At 36.1% G+C, this 21,421-nt stretch overlaps 2 protein-coding genes across 3 annotated transcripts; one reads left to right on the forward strand and one right to left on the reverse strand.

Moving 5' to 3' along the window:
• Positions 1–314: 314 nt before the first annotated feature.
• On the reverse strand, positions 315–14,071 carry LOC116267255 (splicing factor SF3a60 homolog). Its single transcript, XM_031648882.2, has 12 exons — positions 13,768–14,071; positions 12,002–12,115; positions 9,986–10,090; positions 7,971–8,113; positions 7,721–7,817; positions 6,844–7,008; positions 3,698–3,769; positions 2,722–2,880; positions 2,524–2,601; positions 2,169–2,297; positions 1,943–2,089; positions 315–780 (listed from the first exon to the last, which is right to left on the reverse strand). Exons 1-12 carry the CDS (start codon positions 13,939–13,941, stop codon positions 634–636), a joined length of 1,530 nt encoding a protein of 509 aa, XP_031504742.1. The 5' UTR covers positions 13,942–14,071; the 3' UTR covers positions 315–633.
• Positions 14,072–16,319: 2,248 nt separating this feature from the next.
• LOC116267329 (uncharacterized) lies at positions 16,320–21,162 on the forward strand. 2 transcript variants are annotated; one of them, XM_031649015.2, is made up of 6 exons: positions 16,320–16,641; positions 16,763–16,816; positions 17,510–17,583; positions 18,753–18,870; positions 18,975–19,040; positions 20,750–21,162. In XM_031649015.2, exons 1-5 carry the CDS (start codon positions 16,507–16,509, stop codon positions 19,035–19,037), a joined length of 444 nt encoding a protein of 147 aa, XP_031504875.1. In that variant the 5' UTR covers positions 16,320–16,506; the 3' UTR covers positions 19,038–19,040; positions 20,750–21,162. The 2 variants fall into 2 exon arrangements, with proteins under 2 accessions (XP_031504875.1, XP_031504872.1); XM_031649012.2 differs by having other exon boundaries at positions 16,322–16,641; positions 18,975–19,033.
• Positions 21,163–21,421: the final 259 nt, after the last annotated feature.

Raw genomic sequence — 21,421 nt, forward strand, 5'->3', positions numbered from 1 at the left:
GTGACAAGGTTTCTTAACAAGCAAATGTAAGGCATTTATCATTCTCGCGTTAATTTTGTGAAAACAAATTAGACCACATTTTGATTCCGCTTAAAAGGGTGAATTGCCACCACGAACTTCAAACACCATATGTACAATGAACCATTTTTGAAATGCTATGATCTCAATTCTAACTTTGTGAATCCTTGAATTTTAGGTGGCACCTATCTTTTGATAATGAAAAGGGCTATCCGCCAACAACTTTCGAAGTAAATATTAAACAGAAGCGTGTTTCCTGTCAACAATGCATTCACCGGAAGAGAAACCAGCAACCATGGAAAAAAAATACTCTTACAGATTAAAAGAAAATATTGGTGCCGTGAGAATGCCTATTTTTACATATTCCCGTTTAGCGGCGGGAGGTTGCCCGTTGACTGTTCTACTTCCATGTTACAGCATGCGTCAGGTACCCCGTACCAGAGAACAAAAATTTGCTTTCACTTAACACAAATTACTACGTGATCATGAGAAATTTTAAAAGGAAGGAAAGTATCAGCTTCATCTTCCACCGGAGGCTGGCATGATTTAAAATCTTGAATCACAACGTCAGACTGATGGTTATATGCCAAGCAGGCCAAACTCACATAGGATGATTTAGATTAGGCCTTGACGCTGAAGATCTGTGTATGTTTTCTTGTTATAGATGTTTCCTTCTTTGTCTTCGTACTCTTCCTCAAGATCTGGCCTCCATTGGTTCAGGCCCTGCCGCTCCTTTATCCTCTCCCATAAAATCTTTGCTTCCTGCGTTGAAAAGTCAAACCAGCTTTATTTTTCACTGAAGCGCATCAGCATGTATCTGAAAAATGCACACCTATGCAGAGCAATAAAACATTATGTAACCAAACTTGTGCGCTTAATGATAGCCCGAGCCTTTTCTGAATTGATTACAAACGTAATGGGGCATAGATATTTGAGGGAACTGATTGTCGTTTGAAGTTCCCAAATGGCTTGTTTGGAAAGGTACGCGATATTATCAAATTAAATAAGCTATCTTCTAATGCCCTTTTGAAATCACAAGACAGGATGCATAACAAAAACCTTTCCAAATTGGGATTAAGAAAAAAAAAAGAGCACAAATCATGCCCATAAGAAACACATTTTTCCACTTATGGGAAAAAACAAAATGAATGAAAATAAGATCATACATAGCAACGGGGAAAAAGAATTGGAAATGGACAAGTACAGTTCATACTTGCACTAACCAAGAAACCAGATAATAAAGCACATAGGACCAACTAGTCTACAATATGCACGGCAGATAAAGACCCAGAATGACCATTCCACAAATGAAGTCTGAAGACAGGCCAGGGTCCATTGTCCATTTTAGTAGATCATAAGTTCTGTAATGTCATGAAACTCGTTATCTGTTGGTTCCACCTGAGTTGCTTCTAATATGGACCAAGATATAATAAAGAATTGAAGAAAGTGAATGACAAACACAAGTCGGATGCCCATTACTACATAAATGATTGGGATCAAGATAACAGAAAAAAAATTACCACGGCATAAATAACAAATTAAAAGTCAGTATCTTTAACCTAACGTGCAGAAATTACCAGTCCATCGAGATGGCACATTACCCAGTCACTAAGCAGTTAGGTAACCCACTAGTTCAAGGACTGGTCCATTATGGGTCTGAATCCAGCGACCCGATGACAGAGTAAGCAATTCAAGATGTTTTGTATGAGCTGCCAACATGAAACTGTGGTAAACTGACTAGCATAGGCACATCACATAATGTGGCTTTAACTTCCAAAATTATAGCCAAGGTAGGAAGATAAAAGTTATGTCTCAAGATATCTTCTGAAATAGCTTATTTTCTGAAACAGCTCACAGTTTTCCAAAATTTGGCCATGCCGTCACACAATAAGTACCTTTTCAGAAAAGGGACTAACAAACGTACCTTAATAGATGTAATCTCGTTGAAGTTCTTAGTGTTTGGGATACCTAGGCAATTCATCCCATGTTGATGACGAGGCTCCTTAAAGTGTCGTTCAAAAGCCCTTCGTCCCCAGTAACTATGGTTCCCACATATCTCACATTTGAATTCCTGAAGGACAGGTAAAAATCAGTGATTCATGCATGGGAGCAATCCATAAATGAAGTACACCAAATCTACGTCATTTTACCTGGCCAAGGCCATGCAGCTTGTAAAGCCAGTAGGGAATAGGTTTGCCATCCCAACCCATGGGTAGTTTCAGAGGATTATAAATCTGTTGTTCTTCTTCATCGCTTTCACTCTCAGCCTGGACCTCCTCCTGAACAAGAAAATCATGCAAAACAAAACACCAATCTGGTAAATCACCAAAAAAAAAACAGGCAAACCACATAAAGGTTGATTCTAGAAAAGACAAGACACAAGCAAATTCCGAAAGAGAAAAAATTATAAGAAAATGTGGGGAAAGAAAAAGACCTTACCTGAATAAATCCCTAAAATAGTTGAATTACTTAATTATGCTATTTAAATATCTAAAGGATGCTCACCTCTTCTCTCTCTGCCTCCATTTCTTCATAAGTCAGTGCTTGCTTCTTTTCAATATTTTCCTTTGTCCGTATGATTGTCTGAAGCATATTCAAAGAAAAGCTTGTCAACGAGGAAAAATTCATAGTTGAGTCTCACAACATAAACTTTTTTAAAAAAAGGAACTTCACAAAAGACAATTGATAAAGAAGGAAATTAACCTCTTTTAACAATTCACAAAGCTTTTGCATCTTAGCCTCCATGAGTGCAACCTCTTTTGCAGCAGTAGTTTTCTGGGAGGGAGCAGCTGTACTATTTTGTACTAAAGATTGTGAGCCTTTGGCAAAATGTTTTCTGTCAAGTTTCTCAAGTGGTGAATTCTGAAACACAGATGAATAAACGCAAAAAAATCAATTTAATCCACAATTTTGTGTAATGAGGCAGAAGCTGAAAATAAATACACTTAGAAATTCAAATATTCTGCCTACTCCAACAACCATTCACATGAATGCAACTTCATCAGATTTGTAGTCACAGACAAACAAGAAGTCTACACATAGTTCACCCAACAGATCCCTTCTCAGTATTGGGACATTCTTGCAGATGTACATTCTTGATAGATAAAACAAATAAATAAATATACAAAGGTCTCTATTGGCCCTGAGAAACAACAGGAAAGCACTATAACAGACATTTCTTAAAAAATTAATGACATTCTTAAGACATCTCCATATGGTAGCAGTGTCTCAACATTAACTACGAAAACATAGAGGAGACAATGCAAGATTTTTCAAATGACAAAAAAGTGTACCAAAAACACCGTTTAGGAATTGCTCTGAATATTTTTACAGAGAAGTTTCAGAAGAAGCAGCAGTCACAATAATTGTGATTACCTAAATATATCCAAACCATTGCAATTCTACCAACAAACTTATTTGTCCAACCGCTAAAAATACCAGCATTTTCCATGACCTATTGTAAACAAGCAATGAGACTTTCCTGAACATGATCTGTCAAGGTGTCTTTAAGTCCTTCACTTACAAAACAATTCTAGAACCTTCTATGTACGGATGAATTGCCAAATGCAGGCTTTAGAGTTCTATGTGAAAAAAGTAGCAATTTTTTTTCTTCCAAATAATCACAGACCAACTACTAGTTTCATGAAAAACTACCAGACAAAAAGAAGTTTGTGATCACCTTTGTGAGGAAAAGCCTTTCTGCTCGCTGCTGAACTGTACCCCCAGTTTTTAACCCGAGAGCTGCTAATGCCTGAATATTTTAATCAAACAACCAGTTAAAAGAAATGAGTAAGAAATAAATGCAAGTCATGCAAACATGCAAGCTGAAACAAGTATAGGCCCTCTGGGCAGCGCACTAGCCATATGGTTGTATGACCGTGGGTGGACAACAAGATCTTGACCCTGGTGTGCTACACCATACAACAAATGTATATGAGCACCATACAACAAATGGGTGGACAACAAGATCTGGACCCTGGTGTGCTACACCATACAACAAATGTATATGAGCACTTTTCGCTAAACAGGATGCCCTTTATACACATGAAAAACCATCATACCAAGTTAAACGTCAAGGCAAAATCACCATTATGATCCCATGCATGTCATGGCAGGATTTCCACTAGAAAGACAACATGGCCAACCAAACGCGGAAAAATTTCACAGAACATAAATTTACTAAAGATTCAGAACACATCTAGATTCAGGAAGAAAAGCATTTGCTGTGCACTAGAGAGGCATGGGAAAACTTTTTCCAACGATATTTGCAACGGAAATATGAAAAGGGTCCCAGAGCAGTTTCTGCTTTTTATAAAGAATCATGCATATTTCAAATGGGAGAAAGATACAGAAACTGAAAAAACACTACAAATGGGATCGTGTCCAAGAAATTAGAACTGGATTGAAGTCATTGGAAGAGGGACAAGAGAGAGAGAGAGAGAGAGAGAGAGAGAGAAAGGAAATTGTGCACTCAAATTTTGGAGAAAACAAGATGTTTCCTCTGTTGTGTGACGGCACCTACTAAAGAACCAGCCTTTGGCAATCCACTGTGGCATAAAGTAAATTGTACTATACGAGGGAAATGCTAATTCACATGGGTGCAGATACAAGTGTGGGTATGGGTTCAGACATGGCAAATTTAGAATGGGTCCGGGGTAAAGACAGGGTTTTATATATATACTATATATATCAATGTCATGTATAATATACAAATATTCAAGATTAAAGCACGAACATCAAACATTAAAACTTATGTTCAATCATCTGAGCGTCATGAAGAAAATTACTTATTTGAAATATTCATAAAAACATTAGCCAGTAGCACAAGTATTGCCTGTGAAATCAAGTGAAATTTTCAATGTGGGTAAAATTTAGGAATGCTTTAGTAATTTTTAAGAAATAAAAAGGAAAATGAAGTGAATACTTTTGGAGAGAATAATTATTTGTAAATTTGGCAAACTTTGAGCATGTTTTAGTAATTGTTTCATTTTATAAGATGTTGTGAGTTGAAGAAATACAGGGAGAAATGAAATAAACGCCACCTGGAAACCCTCATTCACTTGCCTAATATATCTCATGCCAAAAGATGTGTAGCATGACTGCTGGGCAGGTTGGCGTGTTCTGGGCACATCTCCCATTTGGGGTGCAGTGCTGTTGGAGGCTAAGTCGACGGGTTTTGTTGCCCCCTCTCCAATCACCCACACCCCCCACCCCCCTTTCTTGTCTTTCTGTCTCTCTCCCTCACTGTGAGGTAATATTTTCCTTTCATGCCATCAGTCGGAACCTGTCATCCAAAATGATGCTGCGCATAGCACTCTTAATATTTTTTTACCACGTCTGACCTAGACCAATTCAAAGGGTACCCAGTTGCCCAGGAGTAACTGTGCCAAGGAACAGCCATACAGTCACGTGTATGCCAGGGTAACTCTTATACCTGTGTTGTATATAAGAAATGAGAAATTTGAAACTACGATCTGTCTAGGTAGAAAGTGACTCCCAAGGAAAAAGTAAACAAAGATGTCATCCCCCTAATTATCCAAAAGCATATTAAGAAACTAAGATGATATCTGTACTAATTTTATTAATTCTTGGAATACAAGCAGTTTTTGGAGTGCATTGATACCACACCCAAGGAAAAAGGAAACAAAGATGTAATTCCCCTAATTATCCAAAATCACATTAAGCAACTAAGGTGAGATCTGTACTAATTTTATTAATTATTGGAGTGTCTCACAAGGAGTTTCTGGAGTGCATCGGTACCATCAGCTATTATCATACAAAATCATAAGAAGGTGCCACCATATAATATTTGTAAGTATATTTTGCTGAACATGGATAATGATTCACAATTCTCATAGCAAGTGAATTTCACAATTTAAGACCTAAACCTAAGGAAAACAGATAAAATTTAACTGTTGAAGATATGTAATTGAGGAAAGGCAAAGCAGGAAAGAAAGAAGGTTTGGGGATCAAAGAAGTCAAGATGGCCTATCCTGGCAAAATATTCCTGGAGTAACAAGTAAGGCCTGATCAAAGCACTTGCTTTGCTTCGACCCGCTCACAAGTTGGCTTCCTATCATGGTCGTGCCTCCAAATTTTAATTTGCTACATATCCTTTTCTGGAACTACTGACCTTGAAAGAGTGTAAGAAAAAGAAAAAATTTCAATGTACCAAAAAAATGGAAAGCCATTGTTTTGAAGAGATATGGATATGCACAAATATCTTTGATAATCTCATCAACCACTCAGAAGTGACTTGGTTCAGCGGCATAAACATAAAGGATGTAATGACAGAATAATAACATAGCTACTCCCGCTGATGCATCTCATCTGGCACATTCAGTTCAGTAGCTTGAAGGGGGGATGATGAGAGTGATATTTGTGGCTGATAGGAACATTGAGTTCACAAGTAGTGAATATGTTGTACGCTAAAGTGAAATTAGACGCAGCAATAATCAAGGGCCTGAAACAGGCCCATCCAACATTGTATAGTCCCACATTAACCAAATAACACCATTACTCTTCATAAAAAGTATAAGTGAAATATCAAAGAAAGTGAAATGACAACATGAAGTTCCATTGCTGCATATAGCCATTTAGGTAGTACATGGCCAAGGAGAACTTAAAGAAAAACAGAAAATGAATATTGCAAAGATTTTTGGACTAAAATAGGAATGTGAGAAAAGGAATAGAGGCCATCAGTTTTGACTTTTCAGGCCAAATAGTATAAGAGCACTATGACAACTTTACAGGAAAATAAAAGATGGATGTCTCAAAGAATTTTGGACTAATGAAAGAAATGTGAGAAAAGAAACAGAAGATCACCTCTTTCAATTTTTCAGGGCCTACATTGACCAGTTCTTCTGCAGTGTCGTAATAATCAAGATCAATTAGAGGTTCAATCATAAAAAGTTGTCCATTTTCTACACCATTGTTTTCCCAACCTCGCACCTTATTATCTTCCCATTGCTCTTCAAATTCCGTCTCAACCTACCAAACACCAACAGAATTAATAGATTACAGTCCAGAGAAGCACAGGCAAAGAATAAAGAGCATATGAATGTCTCATCAGCAACATCATGGTTCTCTCTCTATAATTTCCAAATTAATTTGTGATTATGAATACATGCTCAACTGATTTGGCCATTTATAAAATTGTGACAGCTCAGGCAAAACCAAAGAATTAAATAAGCCAGGCAAAAACCATATTCCATTGATACAGTGATTACTGTTCCTTGCCTCAACCTCACAGAAACGTAATTACAGGAAGGATTGAATGCAGACTAAAACTAGAAAAAAAGGAAATGAACATAAAGAAGAAAAGCAATGAGGGCTAGATGTTCATTAATCAATTTTCAACTATCATAAAACGTCCCCTTGAATAAGGCATCCTAATCAATTTGGATCTGTGGATCCAAGACAAAATAAATGGATAAATAAGGGTCCAAACTAAATAACTTAACCAAACAACTAAAAGTGGATCCACTCTAAGATGCAGACTAAATAGATCAGGCCTGCGCCGACAACCCCCCACCCCCCCAACACACGCACACAAAATCCTCTTTACTGAAAGGTAAATTAAATAGAACTGTGATAAGAGAAGTACCACCAGAATTATAAAATGTACTAAAAAGCACAAACCTAGCTAACCATTTCCAGTTTGTAGCACCAATTGCATTCATATGACATGCTACAAGCATACCTTCGAAAAAATTCTGTTGAGATCCTGTAAAGGCTCTGTTCGCTGAAAGAAAGAGATGAGATACTCTAACATGTGCGTTAGATAGTCTTTATATTGCCTGCAGAAATAAATGACAATTAGAATAACATTCCTTCTGCAAATGCTAATCAGACAATTGTCTGCTTTTTATGCATCCAGCAGAAGCAAACTGTCTGAAGTCTGCATACAGTTGGCATCTCAAATTGTCAAAAAGAATGATCTAGATGATCACCTTGTCAACTTCAAATCCCTCGGTATATCATGAGTTTGTGGAAAGATGTCCAAGTAAGCAGAATATTCCACAACCTTTGCGAACTTAGAATTAACAAATTCATTATACAACTCATGCAAGTCCAGGTAGCGACCAAAAGCTTCCTGAGAAAATAAGTAACACATTCTAAATACCATGAGATCTTGAGAATACAAGAGAAGGACAAAAGCAAGTAACAATAACTATGGTAAACAAATCATTCTTCCCAGTAAGCTTAAACATCCATCATGATACAACCCACACAATATTTTTCACATTGTGAAACTTTCCAAACCATCTTCATCATATGCTTCAAACTTCAAACAAACTCACAGCAAACAAAAACATAAAAATCCTGCTATATATACCACTTTCAGTTCAAACAATTACTAATTATATATGTGAATATGACATAAGCTAGAAATTACAGTGAACCTAATTTCTGTTTAGTAAAACATAATGGCCTCCTACAATGCACTGGTAGGATCCTGGCCTTATTTGTGAAACGGCTCTTAGAACAGCTGATGCATCCTCTTAAGTCCAGTTCTAAGCCTGAATGCCATACACCATCTTTACAAGCCCAAATTATTACAACTTGATATTTCCTGGTTCATGTTCTAAAATTACAAATCAAAAGTTAAGTCTCATTTCTTTGCGCTGGAGAAAATGGAAATTACTTGATTTCCCATGATTCACAATTCACATAACTTGGAACCAACTTTAGGCATCAGTTATGGTCCACATTGACAAACACCATTGCATAGGGATGTAAAATGTTCAAACATAAATCAGTTAAATGCATGAGAAATGGGATCTAAATTGGACATGCTACAGCTTGAAAAACAAAATCCCAAAAACCATTTATGAAATGTCTGAATTCCTATTAACTTACATATGTGTTCATTACTCTTTTAGCATCATGAATGGAAGAGAATACTACTAGCTATATTGTCAAGGCGCCCAGGCAGCGTGCCTATTACCTATGCAAAAGAAGCGACCCATTTTTTTTTTTTAGTTATGTTAACCGTTACATAATAAAATTATGCACTTACTGACTGAACTGTAAGCTTCTATTCAAAGTAAAACTTGAAAAACCGTTTTGTTCTTTTCTAATTGAATGATTGCACTTTGTAAGTAAAGCCAAAAAGTAAAACATGAAAAGCTATTCTGTTCTTGTTTACAAGACAGACTAACAGTACATTTTCAGCTTGTTTACATGCTGGAAAACTGTGCTGTTCTGTTCTAGCTGATGCCTTAGTCTGATACACAAAACAAGACACATCATTGTTGTTTACATACTGGACACGATGCTTGCATTTCTTATAGACTATTTCACTTATAGACCTTATAGATTATTTCATTTGAATCATTTCAGACAAAAATCGTATCCAATCAGTACATATAATATACATTACAAGTTTACAACAGATTGTACATATAACATATAATATACATTATGACAGATTATACATATATGATATAACAGATTGTACAAATCAGTACATTATAATATACATTATAACAGATTCAACTGCAGATGCAACCACTTTAAAAATTGCTTCAGATAATCAGATTTACTAATATACATATATAGCACATTAATTTACAATATGTAAATATACATTATTTTTTATTGTACATATATTATACATTATAACATATTGTACATAGTATATACAATAAAATCACAGGCATATACCTTCCCATGGACTAGGCGTGCTCGCGCCTAGTCCAGCCTAGGTGCCAGCCTAGATGCCAGCACCACACCCATAGCCTAAGTGATGGACTTAGGCAACAAGTGTGGAAGCGACGCCTTAACAACAAAGAATACTAGTATGAAAAAATATCAATCTATCCCAACCATATTATGCAACTGAAATTGTCAAGATGCAAAGATGCAGCACTCAGGCATGTGCTTGCATACCACACACATGTTTATGTGTCCACAGAGAAAAAAAGAAAGAGAGAGAGAGAGAGAGAGAGAGAGAGAGAGAGACCTCGCCACTAAATTCAATAACAGGTTCTTCTTTAAGTAGCTCTTCAAGATCTCCGGCTGGATCCAGGACACGTGCAACAGGATGTCGTCTATGGTACTCACGTATCTGCCAATGTGGACAGCACTTAAAATAGGAAGATGTTTGGTTGTGATAGCAAGAGGAAAACATGGCAAAGCAATAAGACTCAAGACATTTATCAGATGAGCTCCAAATTAAAAGCTACCAGGATGACAACTTCAAGTAAAAAGCTAAAATGCCAAAAAGTGGTGAGCCTGGGTTAATAAGCCATAAAACTAAATACCTAAGCCCAAGCAAGAAGATAACATATAACCAGCTATAATGTTCATTACAAATGACCCATGCTTGCCTAGATAAACTCATAATCGGTGACAGCCACAAATATCCTCAATATTTTGAGAACATCTCAATATTATTTTCATTTTGAAGATAGCAGATATATCAGCAAAAATTTGGATATTCTTATAATATCACCAAGAATGATAACATCCCAATATCATTGCAATATTATACCCTGTTAACTTTCCTCATCTTTCCATAACGTCCTTTCAAATTTTTAAGCATCTGATTTTTTTTATTTTTTATGCTCACAAAAAGTGTTTCTATTTGATTCTTAATATCTGTGCAACAAAGATACTAGAAAACTTACTACTTCCCAAACCTTCATGATCTTTATATTTTTTAAGTTTTAAAAGTTGGCAAGGGTTCCAGAATAATGTTGGTGATCATATACTCAATAATCTTGAGAAGGAAGTTCTATAATAATCACCCAATTGCCTCAAATCACTGGCAATGTGAATCGCCAATACAGGGGTGCAGTGTCTCATTTTTAATTGCCCCTGAATTTGCAGACGGCATATAGTCATAGGTTTAATCAGCTTTAAACCCTTAAATCTGCAGACAGGATACAGTCATAGTTTTCAAAATTTTACGAGGAATGCAATGTGACAACAGGGGTACTTCTATGATTCTATCAGCCCACTCTACCTTCTTTCCACCTGCTTTTGGTACTTGGATAATTCTTGCGTAGATAATGGCTTAAGATGAAGAGTATCTACATCTTTTACAACATATTTTTATTGTCAATTTTTCGCTAGCTTTATATATTTGACATACTTAATATTTTAAACTTTAATTATTAGTCTAGATTATGATGCATGAAACATCTAAATTACACAAGTAGTCCATTTTGGATGTTATACCCATGCCAGTAGGGCAATTCCAGGACACGGGTACTAACACTGCTGGTACTTCAAGTTTTTTATTTTGATCAGATCCAGATGGATTCTTTTTTAAAGCATTTGTGACCCTAACTTTATTTAGGAAGGTTAACATTTTTTATTGTTAATGACACTAAATTATTTATGAACTTATAGAACTATTTTTGTTGAGATTTTTAGATCATCAGACTGGAATATCTATGAACTATGAATTTATTTTACTTAATCTTTTGTCACATATATTGTCATGAATGCTCACCATTGAGCGTTTAATGAGAAAAGAGACAGAGTGATTTGAGTTGTCCAAATAGTGGCTATACAGGATATAGCTGTGCTCTTATACATATAGCAGTATTGACATACCCACATTTTCTGAAATTCTTATGTCCTGCCCTATGTACTGGCAGTGTGGCACCTACATGTGACTTCTGAAACAATTCAAAAACTTTTATGTACTCGGTTATTTTAAATGTGTTTGTATATACATATATAGCCAGAACCTCATTCTGGACTTCTATAGAGTTTTCTAACCAAGTCATACCCCATACTACCCAGAACCTCATTCTGGACTTCTATAGAGTTTTCTAACCAAGTCATACCCCATACCCGCACCATTACAATATGTATATGGATCGAATATACAGTTAATTTGCTGTTTATGTTTCAGAAACTTTTTTAATTCACTGTTGAGGTAATACATTATAGAAAGATCCATGATTTCATCTTTAATATCATCTCGCATCCAGATGGTCACACATAAGAACGTCTAAACACCCACCTCCTTCAATCTGTCATAGAAGGCACTGAATACATTCTGCCCACTTGCTGTTTGACCTCCAAGTGCAGCAATCTCATCCTTCCTTGCACTATCTTTATCCTCGTATATCTCAACCTGCAAAACGAAAGAATAGAATATAGACAAGCATTTTCAGTTCACGAGTACATAATCTCAGGAAAATGCCAATAAATAAATACATTTTAGAAACTAAAAAACTTAGTAGTCTGAACTCTGAAGTGCTGGGCACGCCAAAAGAGTACAAGGAAAAGGGATAAGGAAGAAGCGGGGAAACGTGGAGGAGAAAAAGAGAAGAAAGGAAGAAAAGGGGTAAAAGCAAATGACAAATGAATGAAAAAGGCAAAAGTAGAAGAGAAGGAAAAAATAGGAAGAAAAAAAATAAACATTTTTTTAATTTAGGTGCTTAAGTGGTCCAAAATAGTAAAAAAGGCAGGCACCTAGGAACATATTTGACACGTAAGCTCGAAAGCAAATTTATGACTGCATAAAACATTCATAATTTTTAATTGTGAACCAGGATAACAAAAACAAAAAGATAAGCCATTAGAAGCAAAAAAGTGTACCAACTACCAAATGATGATGCATGAGTACATGGTACTCTTACACTAACCAGACATAAAGGGGGAAAAACCAACTATAAAGTTGTAAATCAAACTCCACCTATTACTAGTTCTGTAGTGTGTCAGCACAACGTAAATCCAGAATCATCACAGTTGAGATACTAAACGGGATTGTTTGGTGTAAAGAAAAAGGTATACACTTCTCTATTTGAACCAGAGAAAAATAAAATATAGAACATTGAAATTATGATTTAAAAATGTTTCAAGTTATTTGTTGAAATTTGAAGCCATAAGTACACATGAACATCATTCACTAGACATACATATCTATTCATGCTAGAGGGCATTAATTGATTTTCAAAATGTATTTTCTACTATTTATTTTCTTGTGGAAACCAAATCCGATCTGCTAGACTATGCCATGTTAACAAGATTTTAAATGCAACTAACAACTAAGCATTCCCAAATCAACTTCTAAGCCAAGAACTAAACAAATAAATGCAATGCACTTTGATCTCCATTCAAGCAAATTTGCAAAAGAATGGCATGTTGGATACATACTTCAAAAGAATGCCTCACCAGATTAGTCTAAGCAACTTGATTCTCTTGCTCTAAGATTTATTGGATGATTGGCGTCTATTTCTTTCAATGGCAATTGCGCAAAACACAAGGACCGGTTAAAGAGACAACGTTTGTAAACCTTAGAATGGATATGGGATTAGATATTAACGATAGGAAATTTAAGTACTTCCCAAACCAAGATGGCATGTAATACGGTATATTCTGCCTGCATGTCTTTAAGATAGACTATTTTTATGGGTCACGTACAGAGGTCTCTCTGGCTCCTACTATTGGAACCTATAACAGAGGAAGGTAACGTCCATTTCTTGACGCGAAGCAAATTTAACTAGTAATAGTTGTTCCCAAAAAGGTACACGTATAGAATTTTCTGTTTTCACCTTGACTACGACTTCTTCCTGCGTTTGCCCAATCTACTACCTGCTTCAAACTTCAATATTCTTTTTATGAGAGTTTTCGGCTTTAACCATCGTTCCACGGTTTTATGGACCAAGTGTTTCCAATGCGGACAAGATATATATATCAACATTTACTAGAGGGATTTTAGTAGCATACAAACTGAAAAAATGATAATTAGGGCACAGAGTCGGCTCCTGGAAAGGGATATACCAGCTTCTCGGTGGTGGAGAAAATGGAATCAATCATGTGGCGGACGCGGTGGTTCTGGAAGAGACGCTCTCTAGCAGTTGCAGGCTCCTTCTGGAGGTCCTTCACTACGAGCCGCTCGAGCCGCTCCACCTCCTCGTGAGCCGACCGAGTCACCTCCAGCAAAGTGGACGACATCTCTCCCTGTCTCTCTCAGAGGAGGCAATGGCCCTCTAGGGTTTCGTTCGCCCTCTACTTCTCGAGAGGGCGGGAAGAGAAAGAGGGAGCAGAAGACGAAGACGCCAGGAGCAAACACTGGAAGCGCAAAAATTTCGCGAAATTTGGTTTTGCTTCCTTTTCCCCGAAATTCATATGGTAGACGTTTTCGAAATCTCGCCCACATTTTTCAGTAATTCCGGGAGCCTCAGTCCATATTGTGAAAAATCTGAAAACAAAAAATTTCAGAACTTAACAGGACAACGGAACTGTCTATTAAATTTCTTCCTTCGATCCTAGATGATATCTGTGTTTCGGTACATTCTTTTGTATATATATATATACATATGTGAAACTGTGTAGCTACCAGATTTTTATATACCTAAATTTGATAAAAATCATCTGGGTTGTCAATTACAAGAAAATCAATAAGGCGATTTATGTTATAGGCCTTTACATGAAAGCATGAACTGAGTCCCTCTCCCATGACATGCAATGGAAAGCGCTGTGTATCATTGGAGAGAAGTTCCTTTCCACCTTCTTCCGTAAAAACCTTTGTATGAGAGTTTGTTGGCAATAAATAAATAAATAAATATATATATATATATATATATATATATATATATATATATATATATATATATATATATATATATTTGTAATGAATGAAAGTTGACCCTAGTTAATCATCTAACTAGAACGGTCTATTTGAAACAAATGAATAGTTGAGAACGATAAATAACAAAAAAATATAAACTAATATTAAATGATAAAAATATTCATCATTTTGTTTTTATCTTAACCATCCATCGTGTTGGATCCGACAGTCCAAACTAAATGGATAAGTAACTTTAAAATGCGAAAATCACCATTCAATTTTTATATATTATTTATTTAGTTTTATTTATCCAACCCTCCAGATGTTCCGACCGAGATCAAAGGGTTTAATCTTACATATATGCCTAATGCTATCTTATGACTAGCATTTAAAAACTTATATTTAAAAACTGACACTATGTTTATGTCAGTGGCATGATTTTCAGATTGTTATTTGAAAATTTGGAAAGCTACTTAGAGAGTTTTAGGTTGTTTTTTGATGTTGATTCTGTAATGTAAGGTCAAGTGTGATCTGAATTAGATCTTAAATCCGTGGATTTATCAGAAAATGTACTTTGAGCTCGTGACCATTAGCTGCCTTGCGTAATGGCTAGGACTTTTCCCATTATCCTTTATTCCTCCGAGTTCTTGAAAAGGAAAAAATTGCAAAACCATGCAAATATTTTGTTAAATAATTGTTTAGACTTACATAAAAACTAAGGAGTCAGACAAAGGAGGCAAAATTATTTAGTCTACGTGTTTACTTAATTGAATTCAAGCGATTTCCTTACGTATAGTGCGTTAGGCAATTGTTTAAGAGCTGTTTATGACGTATTATTCTTGCATGTTTGTTATTTTAGCTGTTTTATTTGTTTGCATTATTTTACAAATAATATACACTTTACAATTTGGTCATGAACATTATTACACTATGCTCAGCTTCCCGTCACTTCATTCCTCACTTTATACGCTTAGGGCTTCATTTCGTCTCATCGTGTTAACAATGTCGGTTAGAGTTCATATTCTATTTGGGGTTTAAATAAACAAGTAATCGGATAATAAACATAAATATGGCGGGCTATTTTTTTTTATATTCAATATTCATACATTTCAAGGTTGGTTTTCAACATCCAGATTGAATTTCCGACTATATTCGGTTGTGGATTTCAAATTGAATTTAATTGTGAATTTTAAAGTTCTATCCATTTTTTTTTTCTATTTGAAACCGAGTCCGATTCAAATATGTGAACATTCAATAGATCAAATAATTAACTGTACACTCTATTCAAATATAGTATGTTCACATTCCTACCTACCAGATCACCACCCGACACGAGTTGGCCACAAAAAATGTAAGCCAAATGCATGTCTGGGTAGCACTAAATTGAACCCTAAACCCTAAGAACACAAGTGGTAGAGTAAATGCTTCAAATTTCTAATTGAGTGATAAAATGAAATATTTTTCTGCTTAGCGAAAAATATGTTATACTTGTGACAGACATCTCAAGTGGGTTTAGATCATAAGCTCATTTTAGTTTGTAAATTAACCCATTACTGCGTCTAAAACATTTCGCTCACTCACTCTCGTTTCATATGCTGTCATAAAATGGCATGTTTGGGGTTATGCCCACAATGAAGAAAAAGAAAAAGCTCCGCATTCTTTCTGTGTTTCCTCTTTATTGACAATTTATGGTTGAGTTGAAGGCGAAATGAAAACCAAAATTGGACTGTCTACTAATAGATAGTAATTGTCCAGGTTTTCTCAGAAAAGTACTTCAGACGCAAAAGCTGAAGACTGTGCCCCAAACGAAGGACCGGCCGGTTGGAGGCGAAAAGGCGAGAGGAACTATCTCTCTCTCTCTCTTTCTGGTGAGAAGGTCTATCGTCGGGATGGAATGAGAAGCCACGAGGAGGAGGAAGAAGAACCTTGAGAAGTTTGAGGAATAAAAAATGACCAGCTGGATCGCGACGGCGGGCAGATGGAGATTCGGAGGGTCGCTTCTTGGGGACGATGAAGCGAGGGAAGATGATCCTTTGGGCTTCATGGGAGATGGCGATGGTCTTTGCTCTCTATCCCCATTGCAGGCACCAGCTCCTCTCTCTCTCTCTCTCTCTCTCTCTCTTACTCACGATATGGGCATATTTCTGTTGTTGGCTATGGCAATTACATTTCGTTTTATGAGTATGCCACTTGTTTCTTTGACAGAGATTGTACGTTTTTGCTGCTTGTTTGGTTGCTGGCTTGGCGTGCATGTTCTTGGTAAGGACACGACCAGCCCATCCCTGTTGAAGCTTTTGATGAATGATCTTTTATTGTCTCACTGGCGGTTGGTTTCAGTTGGGAGGGATATAATTCGTTTTCATTAATGTTGTAATGGTAGAAATGCCAATTGTCTCACTACGATGCGTCTTTTCTCCTAGCAGCTATCCGTTTTATATTTATTGTTGAAAAAATATTGTTTTTCTTATTAATCAGTTTCTATCAGCAACGGAGGAATGCAATCCGTCTTTCGTTCATCTGCGGATCTTTGAAACAGAAGCCTGAACCTTGGCTTTTTTTTTTTTTTTGAATAAAATCAGTAAGAAGTAAGAGTTACTTTCTGGTTAGTGGACACCGAGCTAATTTAATTGTTCTTAGATTGCGTGGTCTTAGTGGTTCTTTTCATTGAACTGGTTGGATTTACATTTTTGTTGCTTATTAGTTGCTGCCGAACATCTTGTGTTGCTAAGCCATTTTCAGATTTTATTACGGTCCATTTTATCTCCGGGGAGAATATTGCATTTGAATTCTACTATGTGAAGCACAAGCCAGCCATTGCCGTTGCACAAAACGCTGCTTGCTTCATTTTCTGAATGTTGACAAAAATATTCCGTTTTCCTTCTGGAGGATTCTGTAGTTTTGGAACGTGGAAACAAGCTAAAATAGTATCTTTGTCTTTTTTTCTTTTTGTAGTCAATGATTGTATTCTTCAAACCCATCAAGTTCGCTTTGCTGTTCACCTTTGGTAACCTGCTCGCTATTGCAAGGTAGGTAAGTTGCCAACATGTCATCTATTCTTTTATCAGATAAGGTCAAGCTTTACATAGTTTTAAGAACACAGCCACACTGTATTGCAGATACATTTGATGATTTGGTGCAGTTCTCTATTTTTGTAGTCCTAAAAATACAGCTACATGTTAAAATAACTGTAAATGAACTGAATGTGCGCAGAAAAAGGAAAAGAAGAAAAATTTGAAAAGAAGTAAAAAAACAAATAAGTAGATGTGTATAAAGACTGAAAAGGAAAAAAAGGAAAAAAAGTAGCAAGAGAGAACACATAAAGAAGAACAAGAAGGAGGAAGAAAACAAGAAGGAAGATAACCAGTCGCTTCAAAAAGAATAAATAGGTAAGAAGATGGCAGGAAAGAAAAGGAGAAAAATGATTACATAAATCTGCTGGTTCTCCATGATTTCTTCATCTTCTTCTCCTTTTTCCCCCTCTCTCATGCATGTAGTGTTTGCAGCATGTTCATTTCTTTGTTTTTTTCTCATCAATATTATATTATGTTTTGCATACATGACCTGTTTTACGACCTAATGGTTGTAAAAAGGTTCTCCATGTGTTTTTTTAGATGATCATGTTGTTAAAAAGACTCAAAATGCGCCTAGGCTTCACATTGCCTAGGCATTGGAAAGTAGTTCATCACCAGTACCTGTTGGGCCGAGATGTTGACCTGAACTGGACACTCCTAGGTCTGTGCTTGAATGTGCCTTTCACAGCTTGCTTCCATATTTATAATATAGCATTGGACATGGTATGTTTATGGAATCATGATGTTGTTCTCAGATCCCACAATTAAACGCTGGACAAAAATCACACCATGTTTCCTAGAATGAGAACATGGTCTTCTTGAAACATATGTTTTTAGAACATGTTTTCCAAGAATACAATATTCTTATCCAACGCCCTCTTATGTCCTCATCTTCAGTGATACACCTTTTAGGTTTTGTTTTCAATTCAATAGGTCATTCCCAAATCTACTTTTTCTACTATTTTAAGCATTTCAGGTGAAGGGAAGATGATTAAAAGTTTTCAGTACTGACCTTTTCCAGTTTTATGTTTGTCAATTACTTTTCCTGTTGCTGAATTTGCTGGTGAAATTTTAAGGTTATAACCTGACACTCCAAAATGTTATTTGATAATTTGACATGGCAGTACAGCCTTCCTTATTGGGCTTTCGAAGCAATTAAGGATGATGTTTGATCCTGTTCGATTATATGCAACGGTGGTATACATAATTTGTGTAATTCTGGCACTTGTATGTGCACTGTGGGTACGTTTAGATTTGTTTTATTTCTTATTCTTGATCCAGTAAGTTAGCATCATATGCTTCCTTGGTTTTGCACTATTATATGACAAATTCTTTATATTTTTCAGTTCCAAAGCAAGATCCTGACATTACTGGCCATCATTTGTGAGATTTGTGCTCTAATTTGGTAAATCGTATGCATTTCCATTGCTTCTTTATTTTAAACCTGTGCTTCCATTAGTTATAAATGAGTGGCAATGTTATGAAATGTGTATCACAACCTGTATTGGTTGGGTCAGGAATAAGATACATATTGTAATGTAATGTAATAGATCTTACAAATCACAATTTTTGTTAACATTTATAAATCTACAAAAATCAGAAAATTTCAGAAAAATCTGAGAAAATACACTAAATTAAAAAGTTATTTTAACTACAAAAAGAAACTACATATTTCACCTTCCAATGGCCATGAATTGCACAAACTTGAATATATAATACTAAAGAAATAATCCTACAGTGAACCGTCAATATGAACATTTTCATTTGGAATAATGAAAGTTAACAACTTATATTGTACCCCATACTTAAGTAGGCATAAAATAACTAAGTTTTAGCATGTATGACTTACTCGTTGAAGTATTGAACAACTTGATGGTAATAAACTTCAATGTATTATTTTGGACGTTGGGAATAGGCTCTTACATGAAGGAATCGTGAAAGCCTTAATTTTGGAGCATGAAATGGGGCTTAAATTTTTTATTTTTACTCTAAAGGTGTAAAAATACCATTCATGACAATATTTTTTTAAAATTTTAAGGAATTTATGTAACTTATAGTTTAAAAGAACAACCATTTTTTTGTGTGTTGAAGGTGTAAGGTAAGATACACTGAATAGTCTGAATGTTAGCCACTGCTAACCTTGATAAACCCTTACAAGAGGAAACCCAAATACACACGCACACACTCAGCCCTAATCTCCAGGTTAGGATTTCTCCTCCCAGAGGAACACCCGATACGTTCTGCGACACCATAATTACAGCTGCCCAACCCTTATTTATACTTGTTCCTATGTCAGTCTAATGGGCCTGACCCGCAACCTAGGACCTGGTCCCTAACAATATCGTATGACAATGAAAGGTATGGAGGTATATCGTAAGTTATACACAATAGAGTATATTTGTTTCAGGTATGTACCATATCTGTTTCCCCTATACTTCATGTATCATAACATATTGAACAATGTGTCTCAATGCTTACGATTGGGTAGTGGGTCTACAGTCAACAATTCGAGTTAATAGACTTGGTATAAGATATTTCAAAGCAAGTTTTATATTTATGCAAAAGATGAGCCACATGATGGTTCTCATGTCCAAACTTCTGCTTATATAAAAGAAGTTCATATCACCAGTTATAAGAACACTGAATGATGTAACTATATTTGGAAAAGTGGTTCCAAATTTGTTTCATTAACAATCACAAAGTGGTTATGCCACGTGAATGAACCCCAAACTTTCATGAGAAAACAAGAAGGCATGTTTTTCGCACTTCACATACATCCATTGGAGTAGTGAATAAGCTGCCCAGGTTTACTCTTACTTTCAGAGAGTCTAAATGACAAGTTATAGTTTGCTTGGTAAGAAGATGGATGTGAGGGCGGTATGGCAGAGCACTAGGCTGCTCTTTGGAACTTGGGTTTGCTTTTTATCTGCATACAGGTTTAATTCACCTTTGTTGTACTTGAAATACTATGCAAAATGGGGTTACCATGAACGATGGTGCTTTTGGAATAAAATCTGGTCATTTCTAATACAATATTGATGCCTTTGGTCTGTACAGAAACCACAATACAGCTGACTAGCTGAGCCTTTCTAACGTTCCTGTAATGCATATTTTTTTTCAGGTACAGTTTAAGCTACATTCCATTTGCTCGAAGGATGGTTTCCCAATTGTTTATTTCATGCTGTGACACAGAGATATAGGCTGCCCTTGTCCTTGATGGCAACAAAAACTTACTCCCTGTGAACCCCTAGTTGGGGCCTTCTCCAGTGTTGCTCGTGAGTTCATTCTTTGTTGTCTGACAATCAAGCTCTGTGTCTGCACCTGGTTGGTTGGTGCACCATGTTTTACAATCTAACTGTCCCATAACTGGTTCCTGTTGTATCTGATGCCAAGTTGTTAAAATTGAAAGCCACACACAGGTCCTTGAGGACCTTAAACTGATTAGTTGGTTTGAGTCATTCCAAGTCGATCGACTAAAAAAAATACTTGTGACTGGATTTCTCCCCTTATTTTCTCTCTTACCTTTTTTTTTTCTCTTTTCCTCCTAACAACCATCCCTATCTTAGAATGGGTGAATTCTGAAGGAAGAGTTGACATGACAAACCAGTTCCAAAATGGGGACTAAAACACAAGTCAGTTGACAATCGACACAACTCACTAACTGGACCAATCTGCAGGCCCTTCAGTAGGGCTTTGACAAAAGAAGTCTGGTGTGTGTTTATTATGAAGTGATGAAACGCTTGTGCCACTTTTAGGTGCACAAGTTATGTTCTGAAGAGCGAAACAAGTTTGT

This window comes from Nymphaea colorata, chromosome 13 (genome assembly GCF_008831285.2).
Source record: "Nymphaea colorata isolate Beijing-Zhang1983 chromosome 13, ASM883128v2, whole genome shotgun sequence".
Lineage (NCBI taxonomy): Eukaryota > Viridiplantae > Streptophyta > Magnoliopsida > Nymphaeales > Nymphaeaceae > Nymphaea > Nymphaea colorata.

Excerpts from the sequence above, each read along its gene's own strand:
- LOC116267255 (XM_031648882.2), bottom strand. The coding sequence starts at position 13,941 with ATGTCGTCCACTTTGCTGGAGGTGACTCGGTCGGCTCACGAGGAGGTG. Across the intron at positions 8,114-9,985 it reads TTATTGAATTTAGTGGCGAG|GAAGCTTTTGGTCGCTACCT; the intron begins GTCTCTCTCTCT and ends TTATTTTCTCAG. Across the intron at positions 2,602-2,721 it reads TTTGTGAATTGTTAAAAGAG|ACAATCATACGGACAAAGGA; the intron begins GTTAATTTCCTT and ends AATATGCTTCAG.
- LOC116267329 (XM_031649012.2), top strand. The coding sequence starts at position 16,507 with ATGACCAGCTGGATCGCGACGGCGGGCAGATGGAGATTCGGAGGGTCG. Across the intron at positions 16,817-17,509 it reads GCTTGGCGTGCATGTTCTTG|TCAATGATTGTATTCTTCAA; the intron begins GTAAGGACACGA and ends TTCTTTTTGTAG. Across the intron at positions 18,871-18,974 it reads CACTTGTATGTGCACTGTGG|TTCCAAAGCAAGATCCTGAC; the intron begins GTACGTTTAGAT and ends TATATTTTTCAG.